Raw genomic sequence first — 22,578 nt, 5'->3', positions numbered from 1 at the left:
GATTAGAGTGGTGCTGGAAAAGCACAGCAGGTCAGGCAGCATCTGAGGAGCAGGAAAATCAATGTTTTGGGCAAAAGCCCTTCATCAGGAATATGTTTGCCTTCATTAGCTGGGGCACAGAATATAGCAACAAGGAAGTCTTGTTGCAACTTTTGTTAGGTCACAGTAGGAATACTGCGTAGAGTTCTGGTCATCATGTTATTGGAAGGTTGTGATTGCACTGGAGAGAGTGCAGAGGAGATTCTTCAGGATGTTGCCTGGGATGGAAAGTCTCAGTTTTGAGGAGAAAGGCTGCACTTGTTTTCCTTGGGACAGAAACAGAAGCAGCTGAGGGGTATCTGATTGAAGTAATAAAATTATGAGAGGCATAGACAGGGTAGATTGTGAGAATCCTTTCCCCATGGCAGATGTGCCTAAGACCAGAGAGCATCCGTTTAAGGTGAGGAGTAAGTCATTTAGAGGGGATCTGAGGAAATTCTTTTTCTTCCGGAGGGCGGTAGAAATATAGAAAATGCTGCTTTAGAGGATGGGAGATGCATGTACTGTTTCACCATTTAAGAAGCATCTCGATGGGCACTTAAAAGTCCAGGGCACAGCAGGCTATGGACAAGTGCAAGTCAATGAGATTATTGTAGTTTTGTGTTTTTGGTCAGCACTGTAATGGTGGGTTGAAAAGCCTGTTTCTATGCAGTATGGCTCTCTCTGACAACATCTCATAACAATTGTGGCATCCCTCCAATACACTTGCAGGTGACTCAGGAAGCCCAGACGTACATTACACCAGCAACTCGTATTGAAAGGCTGCTGCAAAGACACACTGCGCACAGGGACAGGCATCCAGCTCGCAGACTGGAGCAGGCTGCATCCAAGACTGCCAGCTTGCTTTCTTAGAACTGGCTCACCTGGATACTCAAAGTGTCTTTCCTAACCTTACTGTGCCATTTAGCCCAGTTACACAGCAAGGCAGCTTGTTTTGCTAGTCAGCAGTCCACAGTCAAAGGAGCATTCATTTTGTTATACAGCAGCGTGCTACATCAATCTCACAGTTATAGCATGTGCCAGCAGCTTACACATTGCATGAGCAGCAAACAAGCAGCCATGTCAGAGGATAGTCTTCACGAATGACCATGGAGGATGTCAATCAAGTGTTCCCAACACTGCAAGTCAAGGATAACTCTGATACTAGTCCAGGAGATTGATCACAGTTAGGTGTCCGGTTGGGTGTTCACAGCCAGTCTATGTGCCTCATCAGTCCAGGATTGGATCATGGCTCGTCCTGTGGCTCCAAAGCAGCTAATCCGGTGAATGGCTAACACAGTTGGGCATGTGTATAGCCACTAGTCAGGAGTCTGAGCACATCAGGTTTGGAGCTGTCCGGTTATGTTGCTCAAGGGAGCAGTTCATGGTCAGTCTTGTCAGGTCCATCCAGAGAAGCTAGGAGGGAATCAGGATTAGGAAGTGCGAGGAGATTGTTGCTGCAGTAACAGACTGAAGAACCTAATTTTTGGGACTGGGGACTGCAGGTTGGGGATAGGGAGTCTGACAATTGTTGAGGGGATTAATGCATAACCATGCCAGGCATGGTCACCTCAATAGCCAAGGGATGGGAAGGAGAAGTGCAGACTTGTGTAGGTGGATTGGGTGGAGACCTGTGGGGGTACAAAGACTATAGGGTTCATGGGAAGTCGACCAGGAAAGGTATCTGGATGTTTGGGGCCTCACAGATGCTGGAAACCACTCGCCAAAGTGCACTCAGTATTCTCTTTCACAATGTTGGAAAATGTGCAGTTGGAACAAAAATGGCTGTGACCATTCTTGGGGTGGAAAGGGTGGGTTCCTCAATCTATAAGGCAGGGGCTGTTGGGCCCTCTGATGTGAAGTGATTTAAAAGTATACAACATTCTTCTCAGACCTCTGCACTCTACTGGAAACAGACCTGTAGGTCCCCTAATCCCTGGCCATCATAGTGCATTAGCTCCCTGTTTGCTGTAGACCTCCCAGATCCACAAATTGTTGAGCATTTCATTCAACACCAACACAGAGGCCAGAGAAAGAGTAGGGATGTTGTTGGATAAGGTCAATGGTGTCAGCAGAACCCATTTCTCTGCAATGCACTTTGTCCATCTCACATCCACATGCTGCAGCAGGTTCTCAACACAGACATTGATCCATCTTGTTTGTGCATATGAAGTTAGGCATTATGCTGGAACAGTTACATTTGTGGCTAACCAGAAACTCAGACAGATGCTGTACAAACAAAACATTATTTATCAAATAACAGAAATGATACACAATGCAATGTCAAATGTGCTATCAATATGGCTTCAATAGGTTCTCTTCTTTCTCTCCCTCCCATTATGTCTCAGCATAGTCTCTGGTTCAGTTGCTGGAATGTAGGTGTGTGTACCCCTCCAGCAGTTTCAGAGTGTGCTGGACCTAGTTCTCCATGGCATTCACCAACCTGTCCCATGGAGACAGCTAGGGAACTTTGTGAGTTGCTGCATTGCTGCAGCTTCTGGGCAATGAGGGTCATTGCCTCCCACTGTCTGCAATCCTACTCCCTGTCTGCAGTCCTATTCCTCCTCGTGAATGTGAATGAGGTCCATGATTGTTGACACCGTGGGTCCTCTCCTTCCCTGAGAGGTGGAGCAGGTGACTGTTCTCCTACAGGCCGCTGACTGCCAGCAGACTGGGGCATTTCTTCTGTGTCAGCTGTGGAGTTGTCACAATTAATGCTAACCAGAGTGTGTTCCCAAACATTCTAAAGCTAGCATTCCTGCCAAAGTGTCTGTATCTGGGCAGGTGGGAGGTGTAGGAGGTAGCATTGCTCATGCTTCCTCTGAGGCCTCGGTACTCTCATCCTCAGAGATCAAAAAGGCAGCTTTTGGTTGAGTTGACTGCTTCACTCCAATGGTGGTGGACCTCCCAGTGATACCTGCAAAACAAAATAGAGCGGCCAGTGCTTAGCAGTGTGTGCAATAAATTAGACTGACAGTGGGATTCATGTGGGAGTTGCCATGGAATGAAAAATGGTACTTATTCAGTTAGCGACACATGAATGGTCCTGGTCTTCTCCTGTGAACGACAGGCTTCTTTCCTGTTAAGGGCTGAGTAGTCTAATGTTGGGCACCCCACCACCTGTCTGGGCCCTTTCCACTGTTGTGGGCTCTCTTCGCCAGGAATGAGAGAAAGGGAGGAATTGAGTGAGCCGAAACTGTGGCACTGTTATCAGTTTTGATGCAGGTGGTTGAAAGGTGGTGAGTTGTTCCAATGGAATGAATAGACAGTGTGGAAGCTATGCAAGGTTATTGAATTGAATTGAATTAGCCCTATTGTCACGTCTACTCATGAATACAGTGAAAAATTTACAAGTCGTCACTTATGGCGCCATCTTAGGTGTGAAGGTATCCAGGTGCAGATTCTTGAGTACAAATTCTTAGGAAAAAGTAGAAAAATAAAGAAATGAAATTAAGAAATGAAATTACAAACTTTCAAAAGTACAAAATCACTGTAAGAAATTAATAGTAAAAAAGTTCAGAAAGCAGTCATAGAGATGCACAGCATGGGAAAGGACGTTTCCCATACTCAATGGTCTGACCAATAAAGGAAAGCATACCAAACGTCTTCTTCACTATTCTATCTACCTGTGACTCCACTTTCAAGGAGCTATGACCCTGCACTCCAAGGTCTCTTTGTTCAGCAACACTCCCTAGGACCTTACCATTAAGTATACAAGTCTGGCTAAGATTTGCTTTCCCAAAATGCAGCACCTCGCATTTATCTAAATTAAACTCCATCTGCCACTCCTCAGCCCATTGACCCATCTAATCAAGAGGTAAAAACAATGACTGCAGATGCTGGATTTAACCAGATTCTGGATCAATGGTGCTGGAAGAGCACAGCAGTTCAGGCAGCATCGAGGAGCTTCAATGCTGCCTGAACTGCTGTGCTCTTCCAGCACCATTGATCCAGAATCCATCTAATCAAGATCCCATTGTAATCTGAGGTAACCTTCTTCGCTGTCCACCACACCTCCAATTTTGGTGTCATCTGCAAACTTACTAACGAAACCTCTTATGCTCACATCCAAATCATTTATATAAAAGTATATGGACCCAGCACCGATCCTTGTAGCACTTCACTGGTCACAGGCCTCCAGTCTGAAAAACAACCTTCCACCACTACCCTCTGTCTTCTACCTTTGAGCCAATTCTGTATCCACATGGCTAGTTCTCCTTGTATTCCATGAGATCTAACCTTGCTAACCAGTCTGTCCTTCCAGGATAGTACAATAAAAAAGAAAAAAAAATTAAAGAAAAGAGAAATTAGTCCATGTCACAGCTCTGGGATCGAGGACTTGACCCCACCTGGGCCAGATTCCCATAATGCTGAAGAAAAGTCAGAGGTTGGGTGTGCAAGGGTATTGCATTCAGCAGTGAGAGTGGCAGATCATGAGTTTTGGTGGGAGGTGGGTGCAGTAACAGATATAGACTGAGTGTAAGGTCACAGAGAGAAGAGTGTGGCAATTAGTAGAAAAAAAATCACAGACCGTCTTACAACACTGATGAATATTTCTATGCACTGTTGAGATGGCACTGATCCAGGTGGCAATCTTGGACCACATTGCTGGGACCTGGTGCATGCCTTCCTCTGCTGATCCTCTCGGAAGAGTCAGCCCTCCTCTGGAATGCTCTATCCATCAAGACCATCTGTTAGAGAATTGCAGACCATCTTCTACTTCTCCAATGTGTTCAAACTGACTGTCGGTCACTGGGTAGAGCAACTTTGGAATTGCGGTGCATGTCCAGATGCACAGCAGACTTTTAAATATGGCATTGGCGCCATAAATGCCGGTTTCTCGATCTAGTGAGTAGTTCTGGGAATGGTATGTGGTAAATTGGGAATAAATCAGATTTCAAGTTCACCATGGGGTGTGGAAGCTGGTTACTGAGGTGAGTTTGGTTGCATATGTTGCGATTGGGCCACAGAGTAAGTATTCTCTCTAAAAACTCAATGCAACTCACACTTATCCAAAATAACATAAGATTAAGTCAATTGATTCTGTTTCTCATTAGATAGGCGCTGGCAAATCTGTTAAGTTTTTCCTGTACTTTCTCTTTTCTTTCAGATTTACTGGAGCATCGATAAGTAGCTTTGAATATCTGGAAAATCCTGTTTTTATCCCACTGAATCTACAGTTAAAATCCAACTTATTTCCAATAAATGAAATTGTTAATTGTTACTCATTACATAAGCAGACTTTCAGATTTAGAATTGTTATTAATTATGTATGATGGTAAAATTACCACAACAGTATGTCTAATTGCATTGTATATATTATGTTACAGTGTGTATACTGTATGGTATATACTACAATATATTCCAGAATGTATGTTTTATAGCATATACTATATTGTGAATATTATGGGATATATGTTATATTGTATATACTTCTTGTGTTTATCACAGGACATAGATTACATTGCATTTATTATACTGTAAAGTTTGCAGGGTTGTTTGTTAGATTGCATATAGTATATTGTGAATATTACAGGGTGCATGATATATTGTATATATTACTGTATATATTACAGAGTGTATGACTGTATATATTATAGGGTAGGTGATATATTATATATACTATATTGTACATATTACAGGGTGTATGATATATTGTAAGGGATTATGCCTGAAATGTCGATTTTCCTACTCCTCGGATGTTGTGCTTTCCCAGCGCCACACTTTTTGACTCTAATCTCCAGCACCTGCAGTCCTCACTTTCTCTAAGGATGTGATATACTGTATATCATCTACTGTATATATTAGAGGGCATCTGATATATTGTATATCTTACTCTATATTTATTACAGGGTGTGTGATAAACTGTATATCCTATACTGTTTATTATAGTGTGTGTGATACTCTGTATATCCTATACTGTATATATTACAGGGCGTGTGATACACTGTATATCCTATAACGTATATATTACAGGGTGTGTGATACACTGTATATCCTGTACTGTATATATTACAGGGTGTGTAATCTATTGAATATCCTGTACTGTATATATTACAGGGTGTGTGATTCACTGTATATCCTATACCATATATGTTACAGTGCGTGTGTGATACACTGTATACCCTATACCATATATATTACAGAGTGTGTGATACACTGTATATCCTAAAGCGTACATATTACAGGGTGTGTGATACACTGTATATCCTATACAGTATATATTACAGGTTGTGTGATACACTGTATATATTACAGGGTGTGTGATACACTGTATATCCTATACAGCATATATATTACAGGTTGTGTGATACACTGTATATATTACAGGATGTGTGATGCACTGTATATCCTATACCGTATATATTACAGGGTGTGTGATACACTGTATTTATTACAAGGTGTGTGATGCACTGTATATCCAAACAGTGTGTGTGATACACTGCATATTCTATACAGCATATATTACAGGGTGTGTGATACACTCCATATGCTATACAGCATATATTACAGTATGTGATACACTATACCGTATATATTATAGTGTGCGTGATACACTCTGTATCATATACAGTATGTATTAGCGGATGTGTGATATGCTGTATATCCAATACAGTATATATTACAGTGTATGTGATACAATGTATATCATATACCATATATATTACAGTGTGTGTGATACACTCTATATCCTTAAACGTATATGTTACAGTGTGTGTGACACCCTCTATATCCTATACCTACATATTACAGGGTGTGTGATATGTAGTATATCCTATACAGTATATATTACAATGTGTGCGATACACTGTATATCCTATACCATATATTACAATGTGTGTGATGCACTCTATATACTATACCGAATATATTACAGGGTGTGATACACTCTGTATCCTATACCGTATATATTACAGTGTGTGTGATATACTGTATATCCTATACTGAACATATTACAGTGTGTGTGATCCACTCTGTATCCTATACAGTATATATTGCAGGGTGTGTGATACACTCTATATCCTATATTGCATATATTACAATGTGTGTCATACATTCTATATCCTATGCTGTATATATTAGTGTGTGTGATACACCTAATATCCTATACCGTATATATTACAGTGTGTGATACACTCTATATCCTATACTGTATATATTACAGTGTGTGTGATACACTCTATATCCTATACAGTATGTCTTACAGTGTGTGTGATACACTTTATATCCTGTACCATATATAGTATAGTGTGTGTGATACACTCTATATCCTATACTGTAAGGATTACAGTGTGTGAGATACACTCTATATCCTATACTGTATATATTACAGTGTGCGTGATACACTCTATATCCTATACTGTATATATTACAGGGTGTGTGATACGCTGTATATCCTATACAGGATATATTACAGTGTGTGTGATGGACTGTATATCCTATAACGTATATATTACAGTGTGTGTGATACAATCTATATCCTATACTGTGTATATTACAAGTTGTGCGATACACTGTATATATCAGTCAGTGTATTTCACTCTATATCCTATACAATATATATTACAGTGTGTATGATACACCCTATATCCTATACCGTACATATACAGGTTGTGCAATACACTATATATTACAGTGTGTGCGATACACTCTATATCCTATACAGTATATATTACAGTATGTGATACACTCTATATTCTATACAGTATATATTACACATTGTGCAATACACTATATATATTAGTGTGTGATACACTCTATATCATATGGATTATATATTAGTGTGTGATACACTGTATATCCCAAACTGGATATATTACAGTGTGTGATACACTGTATAGCCTAAACTGTATATATTACAGTGTGTGATACACTCTATACCCTATACTGTACATATTACAGGTTGTGTGATACACTGTATATATTACAGTATGTGTGATACAATCTATATCCTATACTGTATATATGACAAGTTGTGCGGTACACTGTATATATTACAGTGTGTGTGATATACCCTATATCCTATACTGTATATATTACAGGTTGTGCAATACACTGTATATATCAGTCTGTGTGTTGCACTCTATATCCTATACGTATTTATTACAGTGTGTGTGATACTCCCTATATCCTTTACTGTATATATTACAGGCTGTGTGATACACTGTATATATTACAGTGTGTGTGATACTCTCTATATCCTATACCATATATATTACAGTGTGTGTGATGCACTCTATATCGTATACTGTATATATTACAGGTTGTGTGATACACGGTACATATTACAGTGTGTATGATACACTCTATATCCTACACAGTATATATTACAGTGTGTGAGATACACTCTATATCCTATACAGTATACATTACAGGTTGTGTGATACACTGTATATATTAGTGTGTGAGATACACTCTATATCCTATACAGTATATATTACAGTGTGTGATACACTCTATATCCTATACTGTATATATTACATTTTGTGCGATACACTGTATATATTACAGTCTGTGTGTTACACTCCATATCTTATGCCGTATATATTGCAGTGTGTGATACACTCGATATCCTATACAGTATATATTACAGTGTGTGATAGACTGTATATCCTACACCGTATATATTAGTGTGTGTGATACACTCTATACCCTATACTGTATATATTACAGGTTGTGCGATACACTGTATATATTACAGCATGTGTGATACAATCTATATCCTATACTGTATATATTACAAGTTGTGTGGTACACTCTATATATTACAGTGTGTGTGATACGCTGTATATCCTATACCCTATATATTACATTGTGTGTGGTACACTCTATATCCTATACTGTATATATTACAGGTTGTGCAAAACACTGTATATATCAGTCTGCGTGTTGCACTCTATATCCTATACTGTATATATTACAGGTTGTGTGATACACTGTATATATTACAGTGTGTGTGATACACTTTATATGCTGTACTATATATTACAGTGTGTGTAATACACTCTATATCCTATACAGTATATATTACAGTGTGTGTGATACACTGTATATCCTATACAGTATATATTACAGTGCGTGATACACTGTAAATATTATACTGTATACATTACAGTGTGTGTGATACACTGTATATCCTATACCGTATATATTTCAGTGTGTGTTACACTGTATATCCTAATACTGCATATATTACAGTGTGTGATACACTGTATATCCTAATCTGTATATATTACAATGTGCGTGATACACTGTATATCCTATACTGTATATATTACAGTGTGTATGATACACTGTATATATTACAGCATGTGTGATACAATCTATATCCTATACAGTATATATTATAAGTTTTGCGGTACACTGTATATATTATGGTGTGTGATACACTCTATATCCTATACAGTATATTAGTGTGCGTGATACACTATATCCTATACTGTATACATTAGTGTGTGATACACTGTATATCCTATACCGTATATATTACAGTGTGTGTGATACACTCTATACCCTATACTGTATATATTACAGGTTGTGCAATACACTGTATATATTACAGCATGTGTGATACACTGTATATCCTATACCCTATATATTACAGTGTGCGATACACTCTATATCCTAAACTGTATATACGACAGGTTGTGCGATACACTGTATATATTACAGTCTGTGCGTTACACTCTATATCCTATACCGTATATATTAGTGTGTGATACACTCTATATCCTATACTGTATATATGACAGGTTGTGCGATACACTGTATATATTTCAGTGTGTTTGATACACTCTATATCCTATACTGTATATATTACAGGTTGCGCGATACACTGTACATATTACAGTGTGTGTGATACAGTCTATATCCTATACGGTATATATTAGTGTGAGATACACTCTGTATTCCATACTATATATATTAGAGGTTGTGTGATACACTGTATATAGTACAGTGTGTGATACACTCTATATCTTATAAAGTATATATTACAATGTGTGATACACTCTATATCCTATGCTGTATATATTACAGTGTGATACACTCTATATCCTATACAGTATATTAGAGTGTGTGATACATTCTATATCCTATACAGTATATATTACAGAGTATGTGATACACTCTACATCCTGTAATGTATATATTACAGTGTGTGATACACTCTATATCCTATCCGGTATATATTACAGTGTGTATGATACACTCTATATCCAATACTGTATATATTATGGTGTGTGATACACTCTACATCCTATACAGTATATATTACAGTGTATGTGATACACTCTACATCCTATACTGTATATATTACAGGTTGTGCGATACACTGTATATATTACACAACGTGTGATACACTCTATATCCTATAATATATATATTACAGTGTGTGTGATACACTCTATATCCTATACTGTATATATTACAGGTTGTGTAATACACTGTACATATTACAGTGTGTGTGATACACTACATCCTATACAGAATATATTACAGTGTGTGATACACACTATATTCTACACAGTATATGTTAGAGGTTGTGCAATACACTGTATATATTAGAGTGTGTGTGATACACTCTATATCCTATATTGTATATATTACAGTGTGTGGGATACACTGTATATCCTATACAGTATATATTAGTGTGCGTGATACACTCTATATCCTAATACTGTCTATATTACAGTGTGTGATACACTGTATATCCTATACCGTACACATTACAGTGTGTGATACACTCTATATCCTATAAAGTATATATTACAGTGTGTGTGATACACTCTATATTCTATACCGTATACATTACAGTGTGTGTGATACACTCTATATCCTATACAGTATATATTAGTGTGTGTGATACACTCTATATCCTATACAGTATATATTAGTGTGTGATACACTCTATATCCTATACAGTATATATTACAGTGTGTGATACACTATATATCCTATACTGTATATGTTACAGTGTGTGATACACTCTATATCCTATACAGTATATATTACAGTGTGTGATACACTCTGTATCCTATACTGCATATATTTTAGATTAGATTAGATTAGATTAGATTAGATTAGATTAGATTACTTACAGTGTGGAAACAGGCCCTTCGGCCCAACAAGTCCACACCGACCCGCCGAAGCGCAACCCACCCATTCCCCTACATTTACCCCTTTACCTAACACTATGGGCAATTTAGCATGGCCAATTCACCTGACCTGCACATCTTTGGACTGTGGGAGGAAACCGGAGCACCCGGAGGAAACCCACGCAGACATGAGTTGAATTGAACCCGGGTCTCTGGCGCTGTGAGGCAGCAGTGCTAACCACTGTGCCACCATGCCGCCATTAGTGTGTGTGATACACTCTATATTCTATACCGTATATATTACAGTGTGTGATACACTCTATACCCTATACCGTATATATTACAGTGTGTGTGATGCAGTCTATATCCTATACCGTATATATTACTGTGTGTGTGATACACTCTATATCCTATACAGTATATATTAGTGTGTGTGTGAGATACACTCTGTATCCGATACCATATATATTACAGTGTGTGTGATACACTCTATATCCTATGCCGTATATATTACAGTGTGTGATACACTCTATATCCTATACAGTATCTATTACAATGTGTGTGATACACTCTATATCCTATACAGTATATATTACAGTGTGTGATATGCTGTATATCCTATACAGTATATATTACAGTGTGTGATACACTCTATATCCTATACAGTATATATTACAGTGTGTGTGATACACTCTATATCCTATACAGGATATATTAGTGTGTGTGATACACTCTATATCCTATACTGTATATATTACAGCGTATACACTCTATATCCTATATTACAGTGTGTGATACATGCTATATCCTATACAGTATATATTACATTGTGTGATACACTCTATATCCTATACTGTACATATTACAGTGTGTGTGATACACTCTATATCCTATACTGTACATGTTACAGTGTGTGATACACGCTATATCCTAGTGTGTGATACACTCTGTATCCTATACTGTACATATTACAGTGTGTGTGAAACACTATATCCTACACTATATATATTAGCGTGTGATACACTCTATATCCTATACAGTATATATTAGTGTGTGATACACTCTATATCCTATACTATATATATTAGTGTGTGATACACTCTATATCCTATACTGTATATATTAGTGTGTGACACACTCTGTATCCTATACCATATATATTACAATGTGTGTGATACACTCTATATCCTATACTGTATATATTAGTGTGTGTGATACACTCTATATCCTATACAGTATATATTACAGTGTGTGTGATACACTCTATATCCTACACTGTATATATTAGTGTGTGTGATACACTCTATATCCTATACTGTATATATTACAGGTTGTGTGATACACTGTATATATTAGTGTGTGTGATACACTCTATATCCTATACAGTATATATTACAGTGTGTGTGATACACTCTGTATCCTATACCATATATATTAGTGTGTGTGATACACTCTATATCCTATACTGTATATATTACAGGTTGTGTGATACACTGTATATATTACAGTGTGTGTGATGCACTCTATATCCTATACCATATATATTAGTGTGTGACACACTCTATATCCTATACTGTATATATTACAGGTTATGTGATACACTGTATATATTACAGTGTGTGTGATGCACTCTATATCCTATACCATATATATTAGTGTGTGATACACTCTATATCCTATACTGTATATATTACAGGTTGTGTGATACACTGTACATATTACAGTGTTTGTGATGCACTCTGTATCCTATACCATATATATTACAGGGTGTGTGATACACTCTATATCCTATACTGTATATATTACAGGTTGTGTGATACACTGTATATATTACAGTGTGTATGATACACTCTGTGTCCTATACCATATATATTACAGTGTGTGTGTGATACACTCTATATCCTATACTGTATATATTACAGGTTGTGTGATACACTCTGTGTCCTATACCATATATATTACAGTGTGTGTGTGATACACTCTATATCCTATACTGTATATATTACAGGTTGTGTGATACACTCTGTGTCCTATACCATATATATTACAGTGTGTGTGTGATACACTCTATATCCTATACTGTATATATTACAGGGTGCGGTCTCACCGCCCCCTCGAGCGGCTCCTTGTCTGTTGGGAAGGAGCTGACGTCAACGGCCGGAAGACTCTATTAGCGGCAATGGCGGCGTGAGGGCGGAGCAGGGTAGCAGCCTGACGGGGCGGGGATAGAGGTAGCAGCTCCCGGAGTCGGCTGGACGGAGACGGGGCGAAGAGATCCTCCGTCTCCTGCACTGGGGTTGTTTTTATTTCCCATCCTGCCGTCCTCCTCCTGCGGGCTGAGTCCCGCCGCCTGGCTGGCTGCCCGCCCGCCCGGGTGAAGCTATGGTGGACACCCGAGCGCAGGCACCGAGCGCGCCGTTTTAACTCGGCTGCCCCCGGGATCCGGGCGGAGTTGGCCGGCCGGCCGAGGAGGGAGCGGACTGCGGCGCCATGGAGGCGGAGGAGCCGCTGGTGGAGAGCGAGAGCTTCCTGCGCACTGAGGTCGAGCGCCTGAACCGGGAGCTGAGCGAAACGACCCAGGAGAAGATCCAGGCGGCCGAGTACGGTCTGGTGGTGTTAGAGGAGAAGCAGAGCCTCAAACAACAGTATGAGGAGCTGGAGAGCGAGTATGAGACAGTCAAACAGGAATTGGAGCAACTCCGAGAGGTGAGGCTGATTGACCGAGCAATTTATATATGAAAAAAAATCGATCTCGGGGTTTTTCTATTTACGGTTTCTTTTTGAAAAAATGTTAATCATTTGCTTGAAATGCATTGGTTGGATTCTTCAAAAAAATCTGACCGAAGACCCACCCATAGCCCAAGGGCGTCTAACCGTTGACAGATTCAAGCAGCAGCTCCGAGCATCTGCCAGCTCCCTGCTCTCAATAATAGTTGTAGTGCTGTGCCAAATGGCTTACTGTGGCTTGTTCGTAGCGTTGAATCGCCTGCTGTAACTGTGTGAATTCTCCCAGTGGTGGAATCCCTTTGTCTCTTACTTTCAGTGGATTGTCATAGATCGGATTAGTGACCACTGCTAGATCCACAGGGAGCATGGTTAGAGATCTGTCGGGCACCCAGATTAAAAATAACAACTTCCCCTCTGCATTATTCAAATTGAGTAAATCAGCTAATTAGAATTTGATGACCAGTCCTCGAATGAATGAGTGCTTTTTTTTTTGCCACACAAAGCAAAATTGCGAGGTAGGTATCGTTTTAATACTGCCTCGACAAGATCTAAAGAAATTCAAAAGAGAAAATATTTCCATGTATCGTTGGTACAAAGAAATTGCGTCGAATATGTTGGGTAGAAATAGACTATCCAGCCAAATTAGTTTAATACATCCAGTCACTAAGATGTTCAAACTGGAAAGAAATTGTTTAAATCTATAATCATGTACTATCACAGTACATGAAGGAAGGTAAATTGCTACTCTTATGTAGACATTCTGTAACTGCCTTGTAAAATGAAATACGTGTGCAATTTGATTCATTGCCTGAGTTTAGGTTGCATGTTTTTTTTCCCCACTCAAGATATCATTGGATTTGACTTGGCGCCTACTTCCAGAATTCTGGATTAGATTAGTGAATCATTGGGAAAGTCATGGGTAGCTGACTTGTTTGGCTGATACAAAATTAAATTGGTTACATTCTAGAATAAAGGTATAAGACCATAAGACATCGGAATGGAAGTAAGACCATTCGGCCCATCGAGTCCACTCCGCCATTCAATCATGGCTGATGGGCATTTCAACTCCACTTACAGGCATTCTCCCCGTAGTCCTTAATTCCTTGTGACATCAAGAATTTATCAATCTCTGCCTTGAAGACATTTAGCTTCCCGGCCTCCACTGCACTCTGCAGCAATGAATTCCACAGGCCCACCACTCTCCGGCTGAAGAAATGTCTCCGCGTTTCTGTTCTGAATTTATCCCCTCTAATTTTAAGGCTTTGTCCATGGGTCCTACTCTCCTCGCCTAACGGAAACAATTTCCTAGCGTCCACTCTTTCCAAGCCATGTATTATCTTGTAAGTTTCTATTACGTCTCCCATTAATCTTCTAAACTCCAATGAATACAATCCCAGGATCCTCAGCTGTTCCTCGTATGTTAGACCTACCATTCCAGGGATCATCCGTGTGAATCTCCGCTGGACATGCTCCAGTGCCAGTATGTCCTTCCTAAGGTGTGGGGACCAAAACTGGACACAGTACTCCAAATGGGGCCTAGCCAGAGCTTTATAAAGTCTCAGTAGCACAATGGTGCTTTTATATTCCAACCCTCTTGAGATAAATGACAACATTGCATTTGCTTTCTTAATCACGGACTCAACCTGCATGTTTACCTTTAGAGAATCCTCGACTAGCACTCCCAGATCCCTTTGTACTTTGGCTTTATGAATTTTCTCACCGTTTAGAAAGTAATCCATGCTTGTATTCTTTTTTCCAAAGTGCAAGACCTCACATTTGCTCACATTGAATTCCATCAGCCATTTCCTGGACCACTCTCCCAAACTGTCTAGATCCTTCTGCAGCCTCCCCACTTCCTCAGTACCACCTGCCTTTCGGTTTTAACTATTGTTGACTTTTGTCTTCAAATTTATGAGAGACGTAAGTTTCTGTCTCGGAAAAGGTCAATTTGTGGATATAGCTACATCTAACGAATCCATCTTTTTACAAGCTTATATGAAATTGATTAAAAAGAACTCAGTCTGAATTGTGGAGCATTTTTGTAATGAGAAATATTATGTTATTTAATTAAGGTAACATTTTGATTGAGAATTTTAAATTTGAGCTGTTTAGAACATCGATGTGGCTACAAGGGAATCAGGCTTAGGAGCTAAATGTCCATTGATACGTGTCCTATTGAAAAGACAGGCAGGTGGCAGAGGGGGTGGAGTTTCCTTGTTCGTCAAAATGAAATTAAATGAAGTAGGGTCAGATTATGTAGAATCTGTGTGGGTAGAGTTAAGGAACTGCAAAGGGCAAAAAAAATTGTAAATGGGAGTTATCTACAGGCCTCCAAACAGTAGTCAGGATTTGGGGCGTAAGATATACCAAGAAATATTCAACAAAGGCCAGGTTACAGTGATCATTGGGGATTTCAATATGCAGGTTGTCTCGTAAACTCAGCTTGGTAGTGGATCACATGAAAAGGAATTTGTGGAATGTCTGTAAGATGGCTTTTTGGAGCAGCTTGTGGTGGAGCCAACAAGAGAAGAGGCAATTCTAGATTAATGTTGTGCAATGAGGCAGACTTGATAAGGGAACTTGATGTGAAGGAGCCCTTCGAAGTCAGTGACCATGATATGATAGAATTTACCCTGCAATTTGGGAGGGAAAAGCTGGAATCAGATGTAACTATTACATTTGATTCTAGACCACTACAGAGGTGTGAGGGAAGAACTGCCCAAAATTGATTGGGAGAAGAGTTTAGCAGGAGACAGTGGAATAGCAATAGCAGGAGTTTCTGGGAGTAATTCGGGAGACACAGCAAAAATTAATCCTGGGGAAAATGAAGCATACTAAAAGAAGGCTGGGGCAACCATGGCTGACTAGGGAAGCATAAAAGCAAAAGAGAAAGCGCATAAAGTGATGAAGGGCAGTGGGAAGCCTTCAAAGACCATCAGAGGACGTTGAAGAAAGAAAAGAGGAGGAGGAAGATTGAATGTGGGGGTAAGCTAGCCAGTAATATTAGGGAAGATTGCAAGAATTTCTTCCGATAGGGCAAACGTGGGCATTGGGCCATAGGAGAATGATGCCAAAGAACTGGTAATGGGGAACAAATAAATGGCTGAGGAACTGAATGAGTACTTTGTGTCAGTCTTCACAGGGAAAAACATGAGTAATATGTGAAAATTCAAGAGATTTGGGGAGTAGAGGTGAGTACAGTGACTATCACCGAGGAGAAGGTCCTAGAAAAACTGAAAGGTCTGAAAGTGGGCAAATCATCGAGGCTACACCCTAGAGTTCTGAAGAGACAGTGGAGCCTTTAGTAGTGATCCTTCTGGTATCACTGGAGGGAGGCTCCCACAGGACTGAAAAATTGTGATTGTGACTGTAACCTCCCCCACCCTGCTGTTTAAGAAGGCATTAAGGCAAAGAACAGAAATTGTAGGCTGATTAGCCAGACTTCAGTCATTGGTAAGATTTTGGAGTCCATTTGAGGGATGAGATTTCTGAATACTTAAAAGTGCATGGTAAAACAGGGCAAAGTCAGCATCATTCAATCAAAGAGAGGGCATGCCTGACAAATCTGTTAGAAATCTTTGAGGAGGTAATGAGCAGATTAGACCAAGGAGATACAATGGATGTTATCTATTTGGATTTCCAGAAGGCCTTTAAAATGGTGTTGTACAGGAGGCTGCTGAGTAAGATAAGGCCTCATGGTTTTAGAGGCAAGGTACTAGCATGGATGGAAGATTGGCTATCTGGTAGAAGGCAAGAGTTGAGATAAAAGGGTCCTCAGGATGGAAGCCAGTAACTAGTAGTGTTCCATAAGGGTCAGTGTTGGGACCACAACTTTTACTTTATGCATTTTAATGATCTGGATGAAGGAACTGAGGGCAATCTGGCTAAGTTTGCAGATGATACAAAGTTCAGTGGAGGGACAGGTAGTATTGAGGAGGCAGGGAGGCTGCAGAAAGATTTTGACAGGTCAGCAGAATGGACTTAGAAATGGCAGATGAGGTACAATGTGGGGAAATGTGAGGGCACGCACTTTGGTAGGAAGAACAGAGGTATGGACTAATTTCTAAATGGGGAGAAAATTCACAAATCTGGAGTGCAAAGGAACTTGGGAGTCCTAGTCCAGGATTCTCTTAAGGTAAACTTGCAGGTTGAGTCAGTAATTAGGAAGGCAAATACATGTTGTCATTCATCTGAAGAGGATGAGAATTTAAAACCAGGGATGTTCTCCTGAGGCTTTATCAGATTGTGGTCAGACCACATTTGGGATATTGTGAATAATTTTGGGGCCCCTACCTAGGGAAGGATGTATTGGCCCTGGACCATGTTCAGAGATCTATAAAAATGATCCCAGGAATGAAAAGCTTAACATGTGAGAAACATTTGAGGACTTTGGGACTATATGGAGTTTAGAAGGATGTGGTGTGGGGGGGGGGGGGGGGGGGGAGAGAGAGTGGCATCTGTTTGAAACTTAGAGAATGATGAATGTTCTGGAGAGAGTGGATGTTGGGAAGATGTTTCCATTGACAGGAGAGATGAGGATCTGTGGGCACAGCCTTAGAGTAAAGGGAAGACCCAATAGAACAGAGACAGGGAGAAACTTCTTTAGCCAGAGATTAGTCAGTCTGTGGAATTCATTACCACAGAGGGCTGTGAAGGCCAGGTCATTGAGTGTATTTAAGGCAGAGATAGATAAGTTCTTGATGGATCAAAGGTTAGGGGGAGAAAGCAGGAAGATGAGGTTGAAAAATCTATCAGCCATGATTGAATGGCAGAGTAGACTTGATGGGCCGAATGGCCTAATTTCTGCTCCTATGATCTTATGGTCTTAACACTGAATAATTGGTTATCAGTCAATGAAACTTCAAAGCATTGTAGAATCCTACTATTTGAAGAAAATATGTTAACATTTGCAAATCATGTTAATTAGCTTTATGTGCTATAGATTTAAATAACATTTTAATTGTATGCACTTGAATTCTCAATGTTTCTCACAATGTTACATGGGAAATGAACCATCTGAGTGCTTTTTCAGTTTCATAATTAAGCTGATGTTTATGGCTTTGAATTGCAGGAATTAGGTGGGAAAAATATCCCTCTTCAAATTTTAAATGTTTATGTATGGGATATGATCAGAAATGGCATATTTGACTTCTGAGACAAGAAAGATATTCACTTTTGCAGAATCAGATCTAACTATATTTGTGGAAATCTCAGGGGATCGTTTCTCTGCAAATCTGTTCTTATATGCAAAGTTAACGATAGTCTTTGCGTCGCCCAAAATTTGGAAAGTTAGTTTTTCAATTCGTAATTTACACTTTAATTTGTTAAAAGTAGTAAGTTACTCAACAGAAGGTACTATGGAAAATAACAGTTGGAAGTCTTTTTCTGTATAAATTTGAAGGAATTATCCACCCCAAATGCTAAATACAGGTGAGTGTGGAAAATGGAAAGGGTCACTATGGATATTTTTAATCAACCTACTCGAGACACATTATGACACCTCTTGAGCAGGTAGGACTTGAACCCAGATTTCTGGCCCTGAGGTGGGGACACTACCACTGAACCACTGTTGAAATTACAAAATTATAATTTTGTAACTCTCGTTCTGACTCGGTTGGAATTTGTTGAAATGTATCTAATGTTTGAAGTGCATTTTTTAATGTGTCCCTTTATTGTCACCTTTTTCCTTGCATACCATCTGATTGGTGTTCAACAGAGCAAGCTGTTATAGTTTGTTTATGCAACTATGTAAAGAATGCTTGTTGGTTTTCTCCCTCCTAAAACAGATTAAAGGGGTGAATGTTATATAATCGTTTTACATTTTTGTACTATGTGAGGTTATTGTTGTAAATAGAGTAGTTTGATTATAAAGGAGGGTGTAACCAAAGCTGACGGTTATAACTAGCACGCCAATCACTTAAATTGTTCTTTTGTTGGTGATTGTTTGGCTCTTCACATTTGGCTTGTTGACTACTTTGTTCACATGTTGGATCACAGCCCAAAATCGTTTCAGAATCTCATTTATTTTTCAGGCTTAAATATCTTTGCAGAAGCATTCGTATCTTTTGTAAATTCTGAACTCTGTAGAGTTTGTCAAACATATAAACATGGCAAGAAACACATAAACATTGGAACATGGAGCTGGACTACCATTCTATAGATCATGGTTGATCTGATTGCAATATAATTTGCATTCTAATCATGATCACCTTTCATTTCCTTGTTTTAACAAAAATTTATCTACCCGTATCTGAAAAATTTTCAAGGATTCTCGTTTCCACTGCCTTTTCAGGACGAGAGTGGCAAAGGCTCATAACCCTTTAAGAGAAAACAATTCCCCTCATTGATTTCAAAGAGGCTTCCTTGTGTATTTTTAAACTGTGATCCTTAGTTCTAAAATCTCCCATTAGGGGGAATATCCTTTCCACTTTCTTCTCGTCAAGATCCCTTAGGATCATATGTTTCAATCAAGTCACCTCTTATTCTGCTAAATTTCAGCAGGTTCAAGTCTAGCCTGTCTACCTTTTCGTCATAAGACAACCCTCGTCTCATAAACTTTCTCTGAACTGCTTCCAGCACATTTATAATCTTCCTTAAATAATCTGGCTAATACAGTGAACAACACCCCATGTGTGGTCTTACCTCTGCCCTGTTTCACTGAAGCATAAGCTTCCCACTTTTTGTATTAATTTCCCCTTTCAATTAATTTTTTTTTAATGGCTTTCATAATTATTTTGTGAACCTACATAGTAACCTTTTGAGATTCCTGCACTAGGAAAGCTAGGTGCCTCTGCATTTCAGAGTTCTTGTCTCTCTCATGATTTAAATAATATACTTTTTTGTTGTTCCTGCCAAATTGAGAGCAGTTTCACATTTTTCCAGTTATGCTCCATTTGCTGGAATGTTGCCTAATCATTTAACTTTTATATATCCTTTTGTAGCATCCCTTATACCTATCTATGTGTCATTAAGTTTGGCAACCATATCTGTGTCTGTTGGTCCAGATTATTTCTATAAATTGTTTACTTGAGGTCCCAGCGCTGATCCCTGTTGCACAAAATTTGATAGATTTTGCCATTCTGAAAATTGCCATTTATGCTTGCTTTATGCTGATTTAGTCAGCTGAACTTCTGTCTCTGCCAGTATGTCATCCCTACATGCTGTATTTTCCACATTATCTTGATGTAACACTTTATCTGGAAATGTAGGAACCATGCATACATTAGTTCACCTTTATTCACAGCATATGTTACCTCCTCAATGAACTCTGAGACTGGTCAAGCATGATTTCCTTTCGGCAATCCATGTAGACTCTGCCTGATCTTGAACTTGTCATAGCTTACATACAGAAAAGAAACAAGAGTAGGCTATTTGGCCTACTGCTCAGTGTCTGCTCTGTATTAGGATTACAGCTGATCTGATTCTTAACATTAACTTTACATTCTTGCATATGCTTGATTTAATCTTTCATCATCTTGGTAATTAAGAATCTATTTACTTCTGTCTTAAGATTCTGCATCCACTTTTTTTTTAAGGAAGTGAATTCCAAAGACTCTGAATCCTATGAGAGAAAAATGTTATCTCATTTCTGTTGTAAATGGACACCTTATTTTTAACCAAAACCCCTAATTCTACATTTTTCCCCAAGAGGCAACAGGCTTTCAGTGTCCACCTGTTGAAGTCCCCTTTCGATTAAGTCATCTCTGACTCTTCTCCCCTCCAGAGGATGCTGGCCTCACCTATCTAACCTGTCTTCAAAGTCAATCTGCACATTTAAGGTATTTGGTAAACCTTCTATGAACTGCTTCTAATGCCATTAACATCCTCCATAGTTTGGTGACCAGTACCGTACACAGTGCTCAGATGTGGGTTCATCAATACCCTGCATTAGTGGAGTGCCACAAGGATTGGTGTTGGGTCCTCTACTTTTTGTCATTTATATAAATGATTTGGTTGCAGGCATAAGAGGTACAGTTAGTAAGTTTGCAGATGACACCAAAATTGGAGGTGTAGTGGACAGCAAAGAGGGTTACCTCCGATTACAACAGGATCTGGGTCAGTGGGCTGAGAAGTGGCAGATGGAGTTTAATTCAGATAAATGCGAGGTGCTGCATTTTGGGAAAGTAAATTTTAGCAGGACTTATACACTTAATGGTAAGGTCCTAGGGAGTGTTGCTGAACAAAGAGACCTTGGAGTACAGGTTCGTTGCTCCTTGAAAGTGGAGTCGCAGGAAGATAGGATAGTGAAGGCGGCGTTTGGTATGCTTTCCTTTATTGATCAGAATATTGAGTACAGGAGTTGGGAGGTCATGTTGCGGCTGTACAGGACATTGGTTAGGCCACTGTTGGAATATTGCGTGCAATTCTGGTCTCCTTCCTATTAGAAAGATGTTGTGAAACTTGAAAGGGTTCAGAAAAGATTTACAAGGATGTTGCCAGGGTTGTAGGATCTGAGCTACAGGGAGAGGGTGAACAAGCTGGGCTGTTTTTCCCTGGAGCGTTGGAGGCTGAGGGGTGACCTTATAGAAATTTACAAAATTATGCAGGGCATGGATAGGGTAAATAGGCAGGGTTGGAGAGTTCAGAACTAGAGGGCATAGGTATAGGGTGAGAGGGGAAAGCTATTAAAGAAACCTGCAGGGCAACCTTTTCACACAGAGGGTGGTACCTGTATGGAATGACCTACCAGAGGAAGTGATGGAGGCTGGTACAATTGCAACATTTAAGAGGCATTTGG

The 22,578-nt window shown here is 39.4% G+C and overlaps 1 protein-coding gene across 2 annotated transcripts in view; it reads left to right on the top strand.

The window, feature by feature from the left end:
* Nucleotides 1-13,332: 13,332 nt before the first annotated feature.
* Nucleotides 13,333-22,578, top strand: part of LOC122558997 (protein bicaudal D homolog 2-like) — a 115,858-nt gene continuing 106,612 nt past the window's right edge. For both annotated transcript variants that reach the window (XM_043708047.2, XM_043708045.2), the window contains exon 1: nucleotides 13,333-13,820. In XM_043708047.2, coding sequence (XP_043563982.1) covers nucleotides 13,605-13,820 — 216 coding nt within the window. In that variant the 5' untranslated portion in view covers nucleotides 13,333-13,604. The remainder of the gene's footprint in view (nucleotides 13,821-22,578) is intronic.

The sequence above is a fragment of the Chiloscyllium plagiosum genome, unplaced genomic scaffold (assembly GCF_037043375.1).
Source record: "Chiloscyllium plagiosum isolate Xiang-an unplaced genomic scaffold, Cpla_swu_hap1 HiC_scaffold_14, whole genome shotgun sequence".
NCBI classification, from domain to species: Eukaryota; Metazoa; Chordata; class Chondrichthyes; order Orectolobiformes; family Hemiscylliidae; genus Chiloscyllium; species Chiloscyllium plagiosum.
The sequence above is the reverse complement of the archived record's forward strand: the minus strand, read 5'-3'. Positions and strand labels throughout refer to the sequence as shown.